General features: G+C 39.2%; 2 protein-coding genes across 7 annotated transcripts in view; one reads left to right on the forward strand and one right to left on the reverse strand.

The window, feature by feature from the left end:
- CEP85L (centrosomal protein 85 like) overlaps nucleotides 1–19717 on the reverse strand; it is a 142765-nt gene that overhangs the window by 42665 nt on the left and 80383 nt on the right. The window lies entirely within an intron of this gene.
- Nucleotides 8421–19099, forward strand: PLN (phospholamban). 5 transcript variants are annotated; one of them, XM_042880519.1, is made up of 4 exons: nucleotides 8421–8479; nucleotides 9262–9357; nucleotides 10325–10409; nucleotides 14093–14126. In XM_042880519.1, the coding sequence occupies exons 1-4, from the start codon at nucleotides 8436–8438 to the stop codon at nucleotides 14123–14125; spliced, it is 258 nt and encodes an 85-aa protein (XP_042736453.1). In that variant the 5' UTR covers nucleotides 8421–8435; the 3' UTR covers nucleotide 14126. The 5 variants fall into 5 exon arrangements, with proteins under 5 accessions (XP_042736453.1, XP_042736445.1, XP_042736435.1 ...); XM_042880525.1 differs by lacking the exon at nucleotides 8421–8479 and adding an exon at nucleotides 9082–9175; XM_042880511.1 differs by lacking the exon at nucleotides 8421–8479 and having other exon boundaries at nucleotides 9061–9357; nucleotides 10325–10398.

A 19717-nucleotide genomic window follows, 5' to 3' on the forward strand; every position in this document is an offset into this window, starting at 1 on the left:
ACCCTCTTCTGTCTATCTTCCCGAGAACAATTAAACAGCTCCTGTTTTTACGTGTTGCTATAACATTCCGCTATAGTCCACACCACACCAATTTTATTGTTGTCAGAAATCCTTTCCATTTATATTCTGGCAAATGTTATGAACACAAAACACTTCTAGGTGCCATTTAACATGACGTTAAAAGCAACAGTGCCTGGAATTTTCCACTGATAACAATTGGGGCTTTCCTAAGTATAGAAGCACTTGTTTTATTAAGTGTTCATTTTATCTTCGCATTACAGTTAAATTCAAATGTTCTCTACTCAAAAGAAATCAGAAGATGGAAGGAGCTTCCACAAGAACAACCATAACCTTTTTTCCTTGAACTTTCAGGGAAGCAACACAATGAAGTTAAATTCACCTTTTGTGTTTCGTATTCTGACCTGGAAAGCAGCATGCAAAAAAAGTGACTATAATTCTTGAAAGCCCATAAAGTGCCCTCTGTTTTAAGTGCATCACAAAAGTAGGGCATACATTATTCACTGAAAGATTTTATGGGCCGTATGAGTAAGACAGAAATAGATTAGAAAAGGACTAGTTGGGGAGAAAAATAAGACACAAATCAATCATAAATGGAAACATCTCTGAAAGTACAGTATCTTGGTCATTCGCACTTGGACATCTTCAGACAAGTTCTGATTATTTATGAAAATGTCTTTGTTAAAGAAATACCATTGATATCTACAAATATCAGTTTATCAAAGTCAGTTGCCTGTTCATTATTTGAATATTATTTCTGCTCACTCTCAAAGAAAAGCAGATGCAAAAAGTGACCTAGAAAGAAGCAAAAATTTCTGTTTTTGCCTTACCTTGCATGAAATTCTGCAAGGATGTGCAGAGCAGGCACCAGTCCTGCACAGAAATGGACAGGAGCCCTTTTCTAACAAGAGAATAATTAAGAGTTCTACTTTAGCAAATATTTCTAAAAGGAACTGCTGTCCAATAATTGGAAAAGAAGCTTTAAAAGACCCTACCCAAGCAGAGTATCAGAGTCTCTTGACTTGCAAACATGTTGAAAGAGAGCAGTGCTCCTCTCAGCCTAATCTGAAGCAGGAATAGGCATTTGGGGAAGTGATCCTCAGCAAATTCATTATCAATAGTCTCCATTTTTCAAATGGATAATCTTTAGATTCTGTGAAGAGTGTCATCTCCCAAACCAGAAAACCGGGCCTCACTTCATCTGCATTGTTTGGTTCAGCTTTTCATGACTTTAAAAGAAACATTAACCACGAATTTAACATTCATCAGATTTAACAGAGGTTAAACACAAACAAAGAACTCCCACAAAAATAAAGCATAAGTGTTCAAAATATTTACACGAAAACAAATTCACAAAAGAACACTATTTAAAAATAGCAATCCAGAACTGGTTTCAGTGAACACTTGCACAAAGAACAGGATCCAGACAAATTCCTTGTAAATATGCATTTCAAGTTTTGTGGATGCAACTTCTGTACATGTTTTAATTGAGACCACATAGAGAAGATATGATTTCGTAGTGACCTGCTTTCTCTACTACCTTCTACACCCTTATGGGGATAATTCTATTAGCAGCAGAATGTGGAGATTTAATAAGCCATCTTACTGAGTATTGGAAGATAAAAAAAAACAAGTTGTTTAAAGAAACAGATCCATGCAAAGCTGATAAAGTCTGTGGATTCCTGAGTTCAGAACAGTGACTACAGGACTTATTTACTTTTGCCTGTATCTACCTGAAAAGATTTCAGTAAATGAAACATTAAGGGCATGCTCATATTTTCTGCTTCCCTTGTGGAAATTCTTCCTTGGGGGAAGTATCTGCATTCAGCCAGCAAAAAAAAAGCAGGACAGCATGTAGATCTACTGTGATGCTTCCATTGCTTAGAGGCACTGCTACCACCATCCCTGCACAGCAGCACATAAATCGTGACACAACCAGCAGTGACTCAGGCACCTGTACCATAATTTTGGAAAAATATTTTTCTCTTCCCTTCTGTGTTTTTTATTTGGTTGTTTAAACCCCATCTGGAAACGCCACAGACCTGTTTGCTTGTTTGTTCCTTCACCCCCTCCCCCACCCCCCACGCCAAATATAGAAGGAATTACAGAGACCTTTACTTCTGAAAAAGTCAACTATTGGAACATCCAGAGTCACGTATTTGAAGATTCCAGCCTGAAATATTTGCACCACTGACAAATAAAAGAAACCCAACTAGTTTAACACAGGATTCTCTTTTAAACTGGGAACCACACAAACGTGGATGACAGTCACATAATTTGAGCATGGAACAACTGATGGATTCTTAAACTGTTTGGCTTCAATTCAAATTACGAACCTTTTCCACTTGAGTTTATGAGGGGTACTTGAAACACACTTGTCTCTAACAAAAGCAGGGATGATGTAAGGGTGCATTTTAACACTGGTGTCAGTGTGTGAAGGTGTCTTCCTTCTTCAAGAGATAAATTAATGGGGGCAGACCTAGGATCTTAATATAAGCAGAAACAGCAGAGTGAAGTCACACTAAAAATAAATAGCGCTTCCACCTCCAGCAGTTAGCACGTCCCACTTGTAGGTCTCAAGAGACACTGTAAAGAAACTACTTTATAGACAGATTTTACAGAAAGGATAGCGAGATAAAAGTGAAGACACTTTTTTCCAAGGCTCACCAAAAAGTACCAAAACACTGCACATTCTCTAGTGTGGAAATCATGTTCTGTAAGCAAAACACTGGCTTTGTCAAACACAAATAAGAATATTCCTAGCTAAAGAAAAAAAAAAAAAACAACAAAACAAACATAAACACTTATTCAATAAGTATCTGAATTAGAAGAACATGTTCTTATCGATCCAGAACATTCTTCGAGCTAAAATTAAGATAAAGCTGCATCTTCTGCACGACCGTATGAGAAGCCATTTTTCATCCTGTTGGAAAACGCTGCAGTGCTGCATTACACTTCAGCCTGGAGCAGCTCTTCTGTACACCTGGCTGGAGAATCTCTTTTGTCCAGTACAGAGAGAATGAAAGGAAAATTGAGACATTTGCAGCAAACCCTTCCAAAGATAGTAACAGTAAGAAATAATACTAAGCATTTGGAAGGAACTAAAAGCTGGTTCAAAGCTGTACATGCAAGTCTTCATCTAGCTTCTCTATGATTTAGACTCAAAATAGATGTCTTACAGTTGCTGAAGAAACCAAAGATGTCCCCAAATGTGGTAATGTAGATGGGACTGAAATTCATTATTCTTCAAATTTCAGTCCATGGCTATTTCCATTAAGCTGTGCTCTAACACTCATCAGTCAAATCCAAATCTGCATGGCAAAGTTTGTCCTCCAGTGAGTGAGAATAAGACTTTTATCAGAAAACAGCTGCCCACAGCAAAATACATAATTAGGAAATACTTTCAAGATGGGGAAATCTGTGCTTTTAACTCAGAGGTGGTCTGAATTGTAAGAGTAGGTCACCATTTAATTTTGCCACACTGCATAATAGGGTAAAAGAAAAACAAAGTTTTTTCCCTCAAATTCTGAAAAAAATTAGTTTAGGATTTTAATTTTTGGAATGGCATGAAATAAAATTTATAACAAAGCATTTTTTTCTTGCATGTGTAAATGTGAAATGACATTTTGTTATTGAAGAAAAGGAAGGCTTTCCACTATTTAAATAAAATAAAGACACAGAGGAGGAGAGGTATTTCTCATTTGCTTTTATCAAACATACCTCTCAAAGTAGGACAAACTAAGAATTAGCATGAAGAGCCTTCTTGGTACACCAAATTCAGATGTCTGATTGACACCGTCTCCATGCCGACCTGAACAAAGGTGCCTGTCAGGCAGGTGGATGTGCCGTTGGCCACTACTCTACAAGCTGCCCCTCCACACCATAGGAAAAGGTTTCTGTAATGTCCCACACAGGAAAACTCTTCAGCTTCTAGATGCTCAACGGTGAGTTCATCATTTGGGCAGTTTGTTTCTGTAAGGACAACCTGCAGCTGGAGACAGATAGCAGCTGAGTCCAAACCTCAGACATTTCTCTTCTGTTGCGCTGCTGCTGTTGAAGTGGAGACAGTCCAGCATCAACACTTGGCAACAGGAACATGGCTTCCAGCTTTATCTCTCCTTCATATGCCTTTGTCCCGCTATTCATCCATCACTCATAACATGTCAAATAACACAGCTAGTATCTGTGCTTGCTAGAACAATTTATCTCAAAGACACTCAACACAGTTTCTTAGGTATAAGGATCTCTGCATACCACCTAAAACACATTATTCAGCTTAGTCAACTGAGGACACCTGTAAACACCAAAGGCAATTCCCACAAGCAGTTTATAAAAAGGAAAAACTTTCCACCCTAATGATGATCATAAATGTCCTATTCTGTATCACGTCATTTTGAAGGCACTTTGCACTACTGTAATTAACTGCTACTATTCAAATCACAAATTATTTTGACCTTCATTAATCTATTTTCACTGATATATAAGTAATCAAGTATTTGAAAGAGCAGGCTTTTTGTGCCATCAATATTTTGCTGTAAAATAGAAGAAGTCAAGTCTGTTCTAGTTCCATTGTGTCCAAGGCAAACAAGAGTTCTCTGCAGGGGTATGGGAGGCTACTGTCAGTTTTCAGAGCCAGGCAAAATTTCTTGTTCCCCTGCTTTTCTCCTAATCCCAGGCCAAAGCACCAAAGAGAATAAACTGGTGTGACACACTTGTGAGTTCTGTGATCTGCATTAATAGTTAAAAGTTCATGCCAGTAACACTGACTAGACTGAGAACTTTCAAGCTGACTTTTCCAAAAATGTCTCTGGTTATTAGTAAATCAGGCAACTAGCCCTGCCAGAGCCTTCAGCATTCCCAAAATGAGAAGTATTTCATCTCAAGTCGTAGTTTTCTGTTCACACAGGTTCGTTAATCACTTCACAGTGTTATACTTCAAAAGCTGCAGATTCAAAAGTTAGTTCTTGCTGTTTATAACGAAGAACAAAATGTGAAGAACAGACTACTTAACGATCGTCCAATGCTTAGCAGAAGAAAATGCTACTTCTCCCAGAGGAGATAAACAAAATAACAAGGATAAATTTTTCAGCAGAGCTGTTCTCTACAATGCTAAAAGAAGCTGTGAGCATCACGATAGGAGGAGGAAAATCTGCAGTCTCAAAAAGACAAGTTTGTCCCCATACATCCAGAAAACATTGATAAACGACTGTCAGAATCTAGCCATATTCCAGATCCAGGTGAGAATCACTTAAGTAAGTGTTAAAGGAAGCATCAGGCAGAAAAGAAACATTTGGGTCATAAATCTATCAAATTCAAGCAAGAGAACTCAAAGTCGTGAGCAATGTGAGCATCTCTAAATTGATCAGGCCATCTTCCCACCTGCTGTAAATCTGAACTGCTGTTCACAATAGTTGAAAATAGCGCTTTGCCTATATTTTTTAATAGAAGAAAAGAACTGCCCTCAAGTTGAACTCAGTCTGCAATACAAACATTACTGAAGGATACATGCAATACAATATAACTGAAAGATGCCTTTCCCTTACCGGAGATCATAAAAAAATCACCTCACAAGCCATATTTGCTGATGCCTGGATTTCTTCCCATGTTGCAAGAACTACAATTATAATATATCCCAAGTTAGAAGAGGCGCACAAGGATCATTGAGCATTTGAAAATACTGGTAATGCTGTTTGAACTCCAGGAGCTTGGTGCTGTGACCACTGCCCAGGGGAGCTTGTTCCCAAGCTTGATCACCTCCAGTGTAGAACCATTTCTTAAGCCCCAACCTGACCTTCCCTGAAGCAGCTGCAGATCACAGCACCTTACAGCCTAAAAATGCCAGTAAGCAGCTTTGAGTTGTTCTAAGAGGAGACCTGAAGGGACCCGATGATACTATACACTGGTGTATCCTCACCTCAACAACTGTGTGAGATTTCAGACACTACGATATAAAAACACAAATCTATTAGTTTCCAAAGGACGGCTATAAAGATGTGAATCTCTGCTGTATAAGGAGGTGCTGAGCTGAGCTCCGGTTCAGCCCGGAGTGGAGGAGGCTGAGGGAAGACCTCATGGTGGCCTGCAGGTCCTCACAGGGAGAAGAGGGACAGTGTTGACCCAAGGGAACCGCATGGAGCAGTGTCAGGGAGAGTCAAATAGGGTGTTAGGAAAAGTCTCTTCACCAGAGAGTGGTCAGGTACTGGCAGAGGCTCCCCAGGGCAGTGGGTATGAACTGCACCTCAGAATCAGGTCAAAAATTGCTGGTTACAACAGGAAAGATTTAATTCCCAGGTTCAACTTTCACATTGCTACCCGCCACTCTGTTCCTCCTGCAATCCAGTGCACACCTGTGGGAGCAGGCACTTCTCCCTTCCCTTTTAGTTGCTTTATAACCAAACACACAACACAAGGCTGTATGATATCATTAATGTACTCTTCTTTGGTATGAGAGAAAACTAGAGCAGTGCTACGGAATAGGGCAATAACCTGAGTAGTCAGACTGATAGCTGAATTTCTTTGCTTTTATAAATAATGAAGCTTGGGTTATGGTTCACTTCTATGCAGCGTCATGGCTTACCAAAAAGTCAAACACTGACAGCTCAAACTCTGCACACAGATTATTCAGTTAGCAATGCTTATACAGTTGAAATTTGCAAAACCAGTATATGAAAACAAACAAACAAAAAAAAAGGCATAGGAAATCACCGTTATGAATACAAGTTTCACTATTACTTAAATGGAGGAGCTGGTATGCTGGAATATAACAATGTCTTTTTTGGACATTATCCCAAACATCAACCGGATCTCCAAATAAATTTATGAGAAGAAACATGCTCTGGTGGCAGATCTCTAATCCCACTGGAGAAAGCCCAGATCATCTCCATTTAAGGTCAAGCAAGCAACAGCTGCACATTTTTGTTCCCCAGAACAAAATAAAGCAGACCAAAACCTCCAACACAAATTCTTTTTTTAAAAGCTGTTCCCTTCTGGACTCCGTGGGTGCTCAGACTCAGGCTACCAAGGAGGAAACTGAAGAGCATGCAGACGCCCTCACACACGTGGTCCTTCTGCCTGGTCCCTGAGCAGCAAGCTGCTTCACACAGGTCCTCGCAAGCCTCACCAGTGTGTAACACCAAACCAATGGACAGGTTTCTGGAGAGATCGTATCCTACCAAGCCTCTTGCCAGGGAAACACCAATACAAATCCAAAGCATTCGCAAGATCTGCGCTGGGGAATTTTACTGTTATTTACCAAATGCATTTCCAATCTTATTTAAATGCAGCATTTCTTATCTGAGTTAAACATATCTAGAAGGCATGCATTACATTTCGGATGAGGTATTACCAGTTGCATTAATGCCCTATCTTTCACTTCTAAATACCATTCTTTAAAAAGAAGACTAAGCTATGATTGCATATCCTAACCTGTCAGTGGCTCAGTAACAAAAAAAGAGCATTCTTTAGGGGCATGTCACGTTAAAAAAAGCTCTGGAATGCTGATTACAAGCAATTCACCAACACAAAAAGGCAAAAATCAAGGGAAGAGTATTGCTATGATTTTAGGATGACTCAGTAAAAGGGAGAAATTGACATCAGTCACCGCAGTGCTGGGTGCAGGACTCTAATAACAAATGGAAGATGTGAATTTCAATAGTAACACTTGTACAAGTTTCATATTACATCTTGCAAAGACAGCAGTACTTTTGCTGGATGATAGCAAGCGATAACATGAAACTCCCCTCACAAAAAGGTCAAATGCAGTTTGCCCGACTGTTATAGATTTATGTTAATAATGCCATTATAAGTAAGTTATGAAACACTCTGCACTGGTGAACAACTATCACTGTGGAGACACTCAATTAACTTTCAATTGAAACAAGTGACCCTGGATTTCCTGGATTTATTAAAGGATAACAGAAAGCAGTCACATTTATAATACAAAAGCTCAGTTTCTAACTTTAATTGTAATATAGCCAAGAAAAGCATAAGAGAGCTAATCATCACCTTCAAAGTCTTCAAGCATTTTTTGCCTCTGGTTTGCAGCAGGCATCACAGCATGGCTTAGAGGGAATTAGAAAACAAATTAAACAATAAACCAAGCAAAAAACAGTCAGCCTATCACGTCTGGTTTCTTGTTCAAAGCCAGACATTAATCTATGCTAAGCAACAACTGCCAAAACTGGATCTAAATGTTTAGAGTTAGGCTGAGCTTCTGTATTTTTGCCTGCCATTTCCAAATGAGGATAACGCTCACACTGCCTGTAGCAACTACACATGAAGCCCAATGCTGGGCACTTTCTCACAGAGCAGTTCAGTGCCTCCACACCCAGGAAATCCTGCATTTCCTGGATGCATGAATCCTACTACTTAAATGCGGCCCATGCAACAGGCAGCACAAACCTCCTCACAAGTGCAGGATGCAGTGTGTGCTGTGTCCCCACTTGGCATTTCTCAGACAAGGGTAAGATGCAGAAGGTAACCTGCAGTGCTTTATCTAGCTGCACTTCTCCCCAGAAAACAGGGCACAAAATCATAGGCACAGTTTCCAGCCACTACATAGACTCTATGGTATCCCATAAGAAAGGTAAAATACTTCAAATTATATAGGAATGATTAATTCAGACGATTAATTTATACAAGATGGATTTTATTTGGAAAAAAACACCACCACATGCCATACCTTGCAACCCACACATTAACTCAAGAGGGTGGAAGAGGCATGAAAAAAAGAAAAAATTAAGTTCAAGCACTGTCAGAAGAAAGCTGATACTGCAGAACTTACATCACACTGTAAATCATATAGCAGCTGTACAACAACATTGCTGAATTATATATACACAAAGTGTACAGTTCAAGAAACCTGTGGTACAAAAGAACATCATTCTAGTTCCAAATCCTGTATAGGTTTTATTTTTAGGATTTTATTAACAAGAAACTGCACTGCTGCAGCTGAAGTAGCATAGCCTGAACAGCCCTCCAAACCAACTCCTATTTAAGTTCTCATGTAAGTAAACATAAAAAAGGCCACAGCAAACAGCTCACCCCCTCCCTTGTGCCCTGGCCGCAGTTCCCTGAGCCCCACATGGTCAGAGGAGCAGCCAGGACTGAGCACGTCCCGCTGCCAACAAGTGGAGATGAGAACTGCAGGCTTCAGAAGGCAGGGCTGAGGCCAATCACAACTTCTGCATCGCTGAATGACACCAGGAGTCCTGCCTCTGTAACTTTTGTTATTTTTCCCCTCAGCCTCCTTCAATTGTTCCCAGCACTTGGTCACGGACTCAGACAGGCTACCAGAGACCACAGGCAGCTGCCACCACACTCCAACAGCCTGCAGCAGAGGTAAGCACCCTCTATTTGATGCTTTTAACCCTCACAGCAAGGCACTGTAGCTGCAGTTTTATACATAAACTCCTCTATTCAAATTAACAGCCAGTTCTAAATGTTCACTAAAAGTAGGGAAAATTAGGCAAATCTGCTCTGAGTCACTTATGCAGTGCTGTATTTTAAGGGACAGATGAGGTTTTTCTACATGCTGGTGAGACACTAACTATCCCTGGGCATCACTGTCACAGCAGCAGTGAGAAACTTTCATCATCATCTTCCTTCAACCTTTATTCCTCCTCTTAATCTATTTGGTTTGGTTTGTTTCAAATATAAAATCTACATAGAGTAACTCAGTTTCGCAGGCACTGCCCAGCTGTGTGCCTCAGCCCCACAAAGGCAAAGCTCCTCCGTTACTGAGCTCACAGAGGAATGCTTTGCTGATGTGACACCGAGCAATAAAAACTTTGTCTGCTGTGTGATAAAGTACCATCCTTCATTGCAAATGTGAACTGGTTTATAGCAGCGCTAGAACTGGAATTGTATCGTATTATTTGACACTTAAACAAATGTATGCATACAACGTTACTGCTGCGAATTCCTTTGAAAGGTTTCTTTTTTCTTTTTGGTCACTGTAACTGCCAAACTAGAATATTCTAGTAACAAATAAAAAAGTAACCAGGATTTGTAAAACATCGCAAAATTTATTTCTAATGCAGAAAGTAATCCGTTTAACCCTGAGGGAAGAGTGCATACACTACACAACAAAAATACAGCCTAAGCAAGCAACAAGGAGCACATCTCAAGCAGGAACACACCACAAAGGATATTTATATTAAAAACAACAACAACAACAACCAAACAAAAAACAAAAACAAGAACCCAACATATATGAATATTGCTAGAAGGAGTAAGATTTATTCTCAACAAATTTCTCCTTAGAGCTACTGTTCTGTTCTCCATTGATGCTCACTTTTCTACTTAGGTATTGTTCAAGTTTTGATTTAGGAAAGGGACAAATTGATGTTGTGAGGCACCTGGCTCCTTTTCCTTTTACTGGTAAGCACCAGGTAAGGACACCCAAGAGCAGCTGGCTTTGTGCTCAGCACCCTGTTCTGGTTCATGAAGGCTGGATGCTCTGTAGCTCTTCAGGGAGGCAGCTTGTTAGGAAGCTCTCTAGGAGCTGTTCCCAGCAGGTAGAAGCAGCATTCAAACCCATGCTGCCTTCAAAGTCAACACCTATGACAAGGAGGAATATTCTGAAAAACAATTTTTAGCACTGAGGTCACTTAAAATGTGTTTCCAAATGGAAAAAAAAAAAAAAAAAAAAAAAGTTTGTATATTTCCTATCAAGCAGAGACAACTGAATTGGCATTTCCAGAGATTCTGATTTACGTCTACTTAAAAAAAAATGGTATTTAAATTTCTCATCCTTCAAGAAGGTTAAGGATGTAGCATCTTCATTGTGCAGCACAAAACTAACATTGATTCCTAATTAGACACCATAAAGGCTCATATCACCATAAAGGTGATTCTGATTGAAGTTTTCAGCAAACAAGAATGTCTGAGATACACCTACATGGGAAGACACATAATTTTTTACACACTGTAGCACTAACTTGAATTAGCAGTAGAAAAGCATCTCAACTGAGAAACCAAAACCCTGCAGGAAAGTAATGTCATGTTCCGTAGATTATGAGACAGATAGTTTAGAACTAGAAGATCACTTTTGCTTTCCAGAGATCAATACATGGCTTATGAGGACTTTCCTGGTATCCAGTTACTTCTCAGGACCTTACTTATCTACTGCTGTTTTCCATCCATGCCACATCACTGCTGCTAAAAACGTTAAAATAAGAAATAACCTTCAGAATGCCCATCCACTTGCATGCTTTTTAATACATGTTAGATGCAATTCAGTTCACATTCACTCACTTTGGTCCACACTGCACCTATCCTATTTATTAATAAGTAACATCAGAATCACCAGAACCTAAAACCTAACTTGAAACTACAAGGTGTTAAATCCTCAGGGCATACAGTAGAGAAAGGAGCCATCTCCCAGAAGGAGCTTTTCTATAAAAAAGTAAAAAATATAAACAGCTGGAAAAAAGTACATGGCATCATACATCCTATTTTAATGAAGTAACAGATGAGTTTGCAGTGAGGTACCTGCCCAAGACCCCACCGCATCGTTCTGCAGCACTTGCAGGAAATCTAGCCTAGAGTTAAAATTGAGCCAAAGACAGCAGCTTCCAGGCTGCTTTAATAGACAGAAGTCACAGTTAGCCACAAAGTACATGGATAACATCCAAAACAAACAAACAACAACAAAAAACAAACCAAACAAAAAAAAGCCAAGCTATGCATGGTCAAGAATTTAATAGGTTTTTTTTTTCTTTTTTTTTTCTTTTTTTTTTTTTAATATATCCATACCTTTATCTTTCTAATACCCTTGAAATATAGCTAACGGCTCTTACTAACCCATGATCTCATTTCTAGAACATGGAGAACATCAAAACTATTCAAAATGAAAAATGTAAAACAGGAAAAACTGAATCTAAACTGTTACTTTTAAAGTGTGAGCCTTTTGCATTGACACTTCAGTACAATACAGACTTTAAATCAGAAAAAACAGTTTGCTTTCCTGTTGCTTCGCACATCCCAAAACCTGAGCTGAATTGTTATTTTTCCCCATCTCAAAAACAACGTTCTCTGCATGCAATTAAAAAAATAAAATAATAAAACCATATCCTACTAGTCAGTCCGTGGCTCCCTTCACTGACAATGCACTCCAGCTGCAATTTTCTGTTTCCCCTCATGCTCTTGCTCTTTTTCCACACTCCCACACTCTTCCTTTGCTCATTTTTTTTTTTCCTACTTTCTCCCTCAGTTTGTCTTCACCTGCACCATTTTCTCATTCTTGCCTTCATCTACCCCAGTCTTTTTTGATTGCCAGCTCTCTTTCCCCTTATATTTTCTTCAATTTTTTTTTTTTATTAGCTTTTTTTTCCCCCACAGCCAAGCTGTTGAGTTGGCTGACACAGTTTTTCACTGGTATAACTGCCTAGTGCAACTCCCAGCCTAGAAAAGGAAACAGCATCCTGCACCCCTAGTGTGAGTAAACACACACCCGGCTAAAGGCATAAAACCCAGCAAGTTGCCTTCAGGCCATTTCATTCTTTTTACAAGAAAACAAATTGTAACATACCTCTACAGATCACTTCTGTGGTTGAAAACCTGTAAGCAGCTTCTGTTTTTATCAGTGGAAGCCTTTATTCGTTGAATTGAGAGCAGACACCTGCTAGAATTCTCTCAAGCCAATTCAGACTGATTCCTTATCAGTTCTCAACTTGCTCACTCAGAAGAGGAGAATTTTCAGACTTGGGAAGTTCCAAGTGAAATGGCACCACACATCAGTGAGAAGGTGTTTTACAGCCAAGTTCAAAACAAAGCAATGCAATTGGGAATAATATCTATACATTAACACAGGAAGCCAGCAGAGATGACAAGCATGCCTACACATCAACTGCAGGCGCACTGTGCAGGCAGAGCTGTAACTCCCTGTAGCACTTCTTCTGCCGGGGTCCTTACAATCCATGGACAATCAGGACAAAAGACACCACAGTCAACAATTCACAGCTTTTCTTTTCCACTTTGGCACTGTACACACATCTTTAAATGCTTCTTCTCTGAGTGTGCAGAGAACGTATCCAGGAACACCACACTGTTCACACAAATGTACAGAGGAATTTCTTACACTAGGTACAGTTCTAGAGTTTGGAACAGTTCTCAACATGTAGAGCAAGGATCACAGAATTTAAAGGTGCTTTTTTGCATTGCTATCCTTATGATTAGCAAGAAACTTATGAAACCAGACCACTGCTGCTGGGTTGTTTTTGTTTTGTTTGTTTTGTTTTTGTTTGCTTTTTAAATCTAATTGTAAAAATCTATGTAGTGAGCTACTGCACAATAGGAGTTGTTAACAATACCTTTTCAGGGCTTAGCTTGCTTGTACAGGGCAGTAACAAATCAAATATGTCAAACCCATTCCACTGATATCACCACTGCATTTAGTAAACATATGACAGGAAACAGGCTGTGTCTAAAATTGCTGTGGCATTTCCAAAGGAGCCAAATTTATCCTGTGTGACTTCAATGGAGTCAACACAGTTGCACCAGGAACGAGCGTGGCCACAGTTTTTACTTTGGTCACAGGTCTCCTCTCATGGTGAAGGACATCCAGAAACATAGACAAAAATAGCCTGACACAAATCAGGGGAACAGTCAAATGTCAGTGAAGAGGGAGGCAGTAATTGTAACTGGTGACTCACCCTAGGGCCCCAAGTGTAGGGGATACCCCACACAGCAACATGGGGTTAACCATGACATGTCTTCCTGCAGAGCTGCCCTGGGCACGAGACAGACCCATTAAGAGCCCTGCATTAAACACAACTGTACACCAATGCAAACAACAGCTTCCCTTCTGGGCTTGTTGCACCCAAAGGCTATGCAGTTTGGCTTCAAAGCTGAATAAATCTCACTATTTGCTGCACTTTCAAGAGGTGTTTTTGTGCATGCGCAATACTTCATATTGACCTAAAGCAAGGACAGCAGGCAAACAACAGAGAAAACTATTATCTGTGCAATGATTGCCTTTGTTTTAGTGTAATTGTCAGGCTGCCCTTTTTGACCTTGTTAGCTACCCAGCTGCAGCTGTATTACTGACTGTTTCTCTTTATGCACACTTCAGGTGGTGACAGCGTCATGGAAGATTAACAAGTAAGGTATGTGTTTACTGCTTGAAACTATGCACTTGTAAAGAAAAACTTTGTTAAGCAGCATGTGTTCCCTTTGCTTACAAGAGAACTTCTCCCACAGGCAGGCTAAGTAGAGAAAGCAGCATGCAGGTGTTTTAAAACTTTCCAAACCTACACAATCTGTTATTGTAATCTGACCTCTCTTCATCCATTTTCTATGTACTTTTCTAGCAATAAGGGGTATATGCTCTAATATACTCTACTTTTCTTTTTCTTTTTTTTTTTTTTTTAAATCCTTTTGTATCACTTGTCTGGTACTCTGGCACAGTGACTGGCTGTGTACTGATGTTTTGTCCTCCCTGAGATTTCTCTGTTTCCCTGAACTGGTGATGGTTTCCCACCTGTGATGCCCAGCCCATACTTTAGAGCAGTACTTTAAAGTCTTCAGTCACTGCCCCTGAAAATGAACTCAGCATCATAATGTACAGGTGTCTGCAAGTGAGCAGAACATCTAAGCCCACAGAAATGGGCTCATTGTGTACAGGGAATTACTGCCCTGGGAACAGGCAGAAGCCAGTGAAGAGCTCAGCGCACTATGCCTTTTGAGCACCTTCACTATTTAGATGGATGAGAACAGGTACAGCATTCGACAAAGTTGAAAAACAGTGCTAGGAACTAAGGTCCTGTGCACTTTGTTCATAGTGATTTTAAGACCAACAGGAGCTTAAGTCACCGTAAAAAATCTAAAGTTCAGATTTTGGAGATACCATCACATGGAATCACCTAAAAGTATATTAAAAAAATCCACGCATAATGTGCTTCCTTTCAGAAGCCTTTTTTTTTTTTTTTTTTTTTTTGTACATACCGGTGCTGCCATTGGTATTGAAAACACATGTATTCTGCTGATATAATGCCATCTAACTTTAGAGACCCACATGGAAAGTTTAAAAAGAGCCTGAAAAATGCTTTTGTTTCATTTTAAGGTTCTTCCATTTTAGACATACCGACATACCTGAAGACAAATTCATGGGTGACAAAACATCTCTGGGTCAGTCAAAACGTCCTATAATTCATGCAGCAGATACCTAAGCAAGTGTTTACCTTTACCTGACATGTATGAAAGAGAGGAAGGCAGGTACTGTATAATTAACTGGAGAGAAAACAAACAAACAAAACAACACAAAAACACACCAGACAAGATAAGGAGAGGCCTTGTGTTAAAGATATTATTGCAATATATACTCATAAACCACCAGGGGGCAAGTTCAGCTTTCAGAACAACATTTGAGACATTTTAGCATCATCAAATTAAGTACTAATTTTTTGCATTGCTATAGCACCTACCCTTTGCCATGAGCTAAGCAAGCACACAGCCCATCAACACAGAAGATTCACACAGTAGGGCTTTTATAATCCACTGGGAGTTCTAAGAGAACCAACACCCTGTACTTCTATGTGCCATCAAAAGGGAGAAGATACAGGAGTGCATGTTTTATTTCAAGCAGGAAACAAAGTAATACACTTGCTTTATCTTGCTCCCATAGCAGCCTGTGTACCTAAATATTTTAGTCCTTATCCTATTCTGTGTAGTGAAAAATATACTACTAAAATTCCTTGTATCAATGATGTATAGCTTTTAACTACACACCATAAAGTATTTTTCATTTGGAATAGCAATGAATAAAGATTCATTCTCCTCCCTTCCAAAACAAGGCTCTAGCAAGTCTGATGATCTATACAGATCATGAGCAACCACAGCCAGGCATCCTGGCCTTCAGCCCTAACACAAGACTTCAGGTGTGCTTGAATTAGTAGTAATGGGGGGAGAAGGGCGGAAAAAAACCTCAGTCTTTTCACAGACCACAAAGGATGGAAAGATAAGGATCTAAAAAGGCAGGACCTGGTAAGTCCCACATTTCCACAATTTCCATTTTACGGTCTTCAACCCCTGCCAAGAAGCAGGTGCTCAGTAGCCCCTGGGAGGAGAAATGTAATGCAGCACAAACATGAACTTGGAAAACAACATTTCAAAAACATCATTTTAAACTAAAGCCCTCATGAAAACAACTCATTTACTTCAAGTTTCTCAGAACCTTAAAACAATCTCCATCTGCACTTATCAAAGCACTTTACTTCTGCATTTCTAACTCTTCACTTTCCTGCTTTCCCAGCTCCACAAAGGCTGTCTAAACAAAAAGAGAAGATAACAGGCACTTTTCACTGTTCCTGACAACTCCACTCCTATCCTGCACTTCTAAAACCTCTGATTTGTGCCCTCTGCTTTCTTGCTGCCATGGAGAAGGTCCAATACATAACCCGCTCTGCTCTGAGGAGAGCCTCAACTATTGAGGTCAACCCACAAGCACGCCAAAGGCTCCAGGAGCTCTTTGTGAATTTCTGCCTGATCTTAATTTGCCTCTTGCTGATCTGTATCATTGTGATGCTCATCTGAAGTTCCAGCACTTCTCTGCACTGTTCTCTAGGAAAGCCGCCCAAAGGGAAGAGCGACCTCCACTTCCAACCCCAATGCAAGGATCCCCTTGGGAGAGGGGCTAGCACTTGGACTAAGGCTGTGCTGCGTGCCAGCCATCGCGCTGCTCTTACTGCCTGCCACATGTATTAAAAACACACTTCTGTGCTGAACAGTGTCTAGAGCTTGTTGTTACACAGCTGTGCATGACCCATTCTATCTGTTCAGTCAAGAGATGTCTGTTCTGGTGCAGGGAACTGCCTCTCCAGAGGGCTGGTAAGTCTCCCCATGTTTTAGCCAGTTTTCCATGGGTTAGCCACTACTGACAAGCAAGAAGTGTACTTTTTCAGGATCTCTGGAAGTCCATAAACCATTGGGCATGTTCCAAATTCAGCTGAAAGAACAGCACACATACCACATACTGCAGAGTAGGAGGACATCTGCTCCGAGTCCTAAAACATGCTGTATCTTTGCACTATCAACTGAAGGCATTCACCTTGTCCTAGCATTTTTATAAGAATGAAAGTAAAACAAAAAAATATCTTCTGAACAGATTTTTTTTTTTTTTAAATTTCAAATGCTCTTCAAATTTAAAGGACTCTATATATATATATACACACATATAATGTATTGACATATTTCTATACACTCACACCTTGGATCTGAAAACAAAAAGGCAATTTTTTCACTGGAATTTGTCGCTGTTCCATTTTCACATGATATAATCTTACAGAATTAAATGACAACCAAAAAGATTTTTCAGTATGTTTGTGCAGACAAATGCATGCTACCACACTGGCAAAGATTTCATTTTCTGTAAGTAGCATAAACAACCGGCACAAGTAAAAAATTACAAACAGCTCCAAGTTCTTAATGTTTGGTTGCAGACAACTTGATTTGCAGCCTGCTATAATTCACACAATAATTGCCCGAGTTTAAAACTACAGATAGTTTGGCATTTGCCACTCCCATTCTATGTGACTTACATTTGATGTGGTAAAGAAAAAGGTTTAGGTCGTGTTTACTACTGCAAATGGGGCATACTGCAGAAATACAAGCAACACCACCATCCTCAACTGCAAATGACTGTTAGAGAACAAGGAAGTATTTTCCTAAGATAAATGTTATGTATCATTATGTATAGGAGGAAGAACATTGCAGAAAAATTGGTTTAGTACGTAAAACACAGTCTATACAAATAAAAGGTGAAGCTTCTGCTCCAGCAGATATCAGTAACAGGCCTGAGCAGACTTCCAGCCCTCTCACATGTTGGTGTTAGGCTAAATTCCTAGAAACATTACAGTTTTCAAACAAAGAAAGCTCAACAATCAACAGACAGAGATCAGACATTATTTTGAACAGGCATCTTTCTTGGGCAAATAATCCCACTGATGAAAGCAGGAAATCAAATGAAGTTTATCTTAATCTTGTATTCTGTCTTGAAGACTTAACATTATATAAATATGGGTTAACAATGAACAACTAAGCAGAAAGGGAAGAAATCTCAGAGGAAAAAAAAAAAACCCTCTTGTATTGAATGTAATGCAAGCTCAGTGGTGATGAACTAGCAAATAGGTACACTAAGAGCAGATCTCTGAAGTAAGGTTAGTCACTAGATGTAGTTAGTTACTGTATGAGGATTAAGGCAAATACTGATGTAATTGGCAACACACGCATCCCATTTCAAATCATAGTGACTAGAATTGTCAATATAAACCTCGATTCCTGTTTCATGCATTCTGATCATCTTCACAAATCATGATTTTCCATACATGCACTTTTTCTATCACTACTACCACACAGAAGAAGGAAAAGAAAAGCCACAGTGTACTACTGTGGGGAGAATACAAATAATAGAAAATAATAAAAAAGAAATAATTGAAAAGTTACTTTCTTCTATTTTTAAATCCATATTATGTGATGGGAAGGTTTCCATCTTGCTTTTCTCATACAGGCATTTTAGATTAATTTCGACTTATTTTAATAAATTTCTACTGGAAATAACTGATTGTTTTGTAGTACTGAAAAACTTTCTGAAGAGAAAAGGTGATAAGAGTAAATTATCAGCACACATTCTGACATGTTTTGAAGTTATAGGATCTACAAGCCTGTAATCAAAGCAGAGCACTGCTAAATAAAGAAAAAACAGCTTCCCTATAAAAATTAAAATACCTGCTTTTTTCTTATGTACCTCAAAAGCCATTAATCATTTAAAGATAATAAGCAAACAAGAATCAACCATGGTATAAATAAGCTGGAAGCTCTACTGTTATTTTACATTAACACAGATAAATTGCAAGTACTGTGAGGTTCATTTGCACCTCTGTGTTCCGTTGATATTGAAAAACTGCTCCCATGCTCCACATCACAAAATGTCAACTGAACCCAGAGATAAAGGCTCTTCTACATAATATTTTCCTTGGTATACTTGTAAGAGCTTCCAAACTGGCATCAGCTGTATTTTTATTAAAATGACTGTGTGAAAACATATTACTGAATAAAAGAAGAAATTCAAACAATTGTTTATAAAGAAGCATCCATCCCATTATTTACTTAAAAATCAAAGTTACGTGAATGAGAGGTAGCCATTACCAAGTGTGGCACTCAGTCCAACACCAATGTCAGGCAGCCTTTAAAGGTAGAGAAGCCTTTAACAAAGCTTCCCACAAAATTCAAAGTGTTTGGCTTCCGAGCACAAAGAACTTCCACAGAAACTTTTTAAGAATACCTGGAAAACAATAATCATATTACACATTCACTCATGTCTTGTACTTTAAGCCCGCTGTACCACAATTTGAGCACAGTGCAATGAACACATTCATTCTGAAAGTACCCCTGTTTCTAACTGGAAGCAAACTGATGCATGATAGATTATGGCCAGACACCAACTTTATATGGCTATTAACTGTCATAAAAATATTTGCCATGTTCTACAGGATCCAGGGATATCATATTTATCATATTTAACATTGAACTTCTTTGACTAGATGTTAAAAACTGAAGGAGGTCTGAGTTTTGCTCATGGAAAGAGATGATAGAACACCTCTTGCTCACTGCAAGGCTTAAAGCCAGAACACATTTCCAAGAATTCCTTTAAAAACTGGTGGTTATCTTCACAAGAACACAGACAATTGAAGTCATTTTTAAA

The sequence above is a fragment of the Lagopus leucura genome, unplaced genomic scaffold, assembly GCF_019238085.1.
Source record: "Lagopus leucura isolate 7727_CA_CO unplaced genomic scaffold, USGS_WTPT01 Super-Scaffold_73, whole genome shotgun sequence".
Lineage (NCBI taxonomy): Eukaryota > Metazoa > Chordata > Aves > Galliformes > Phasianidae > Lagopus > Lagopus leucura.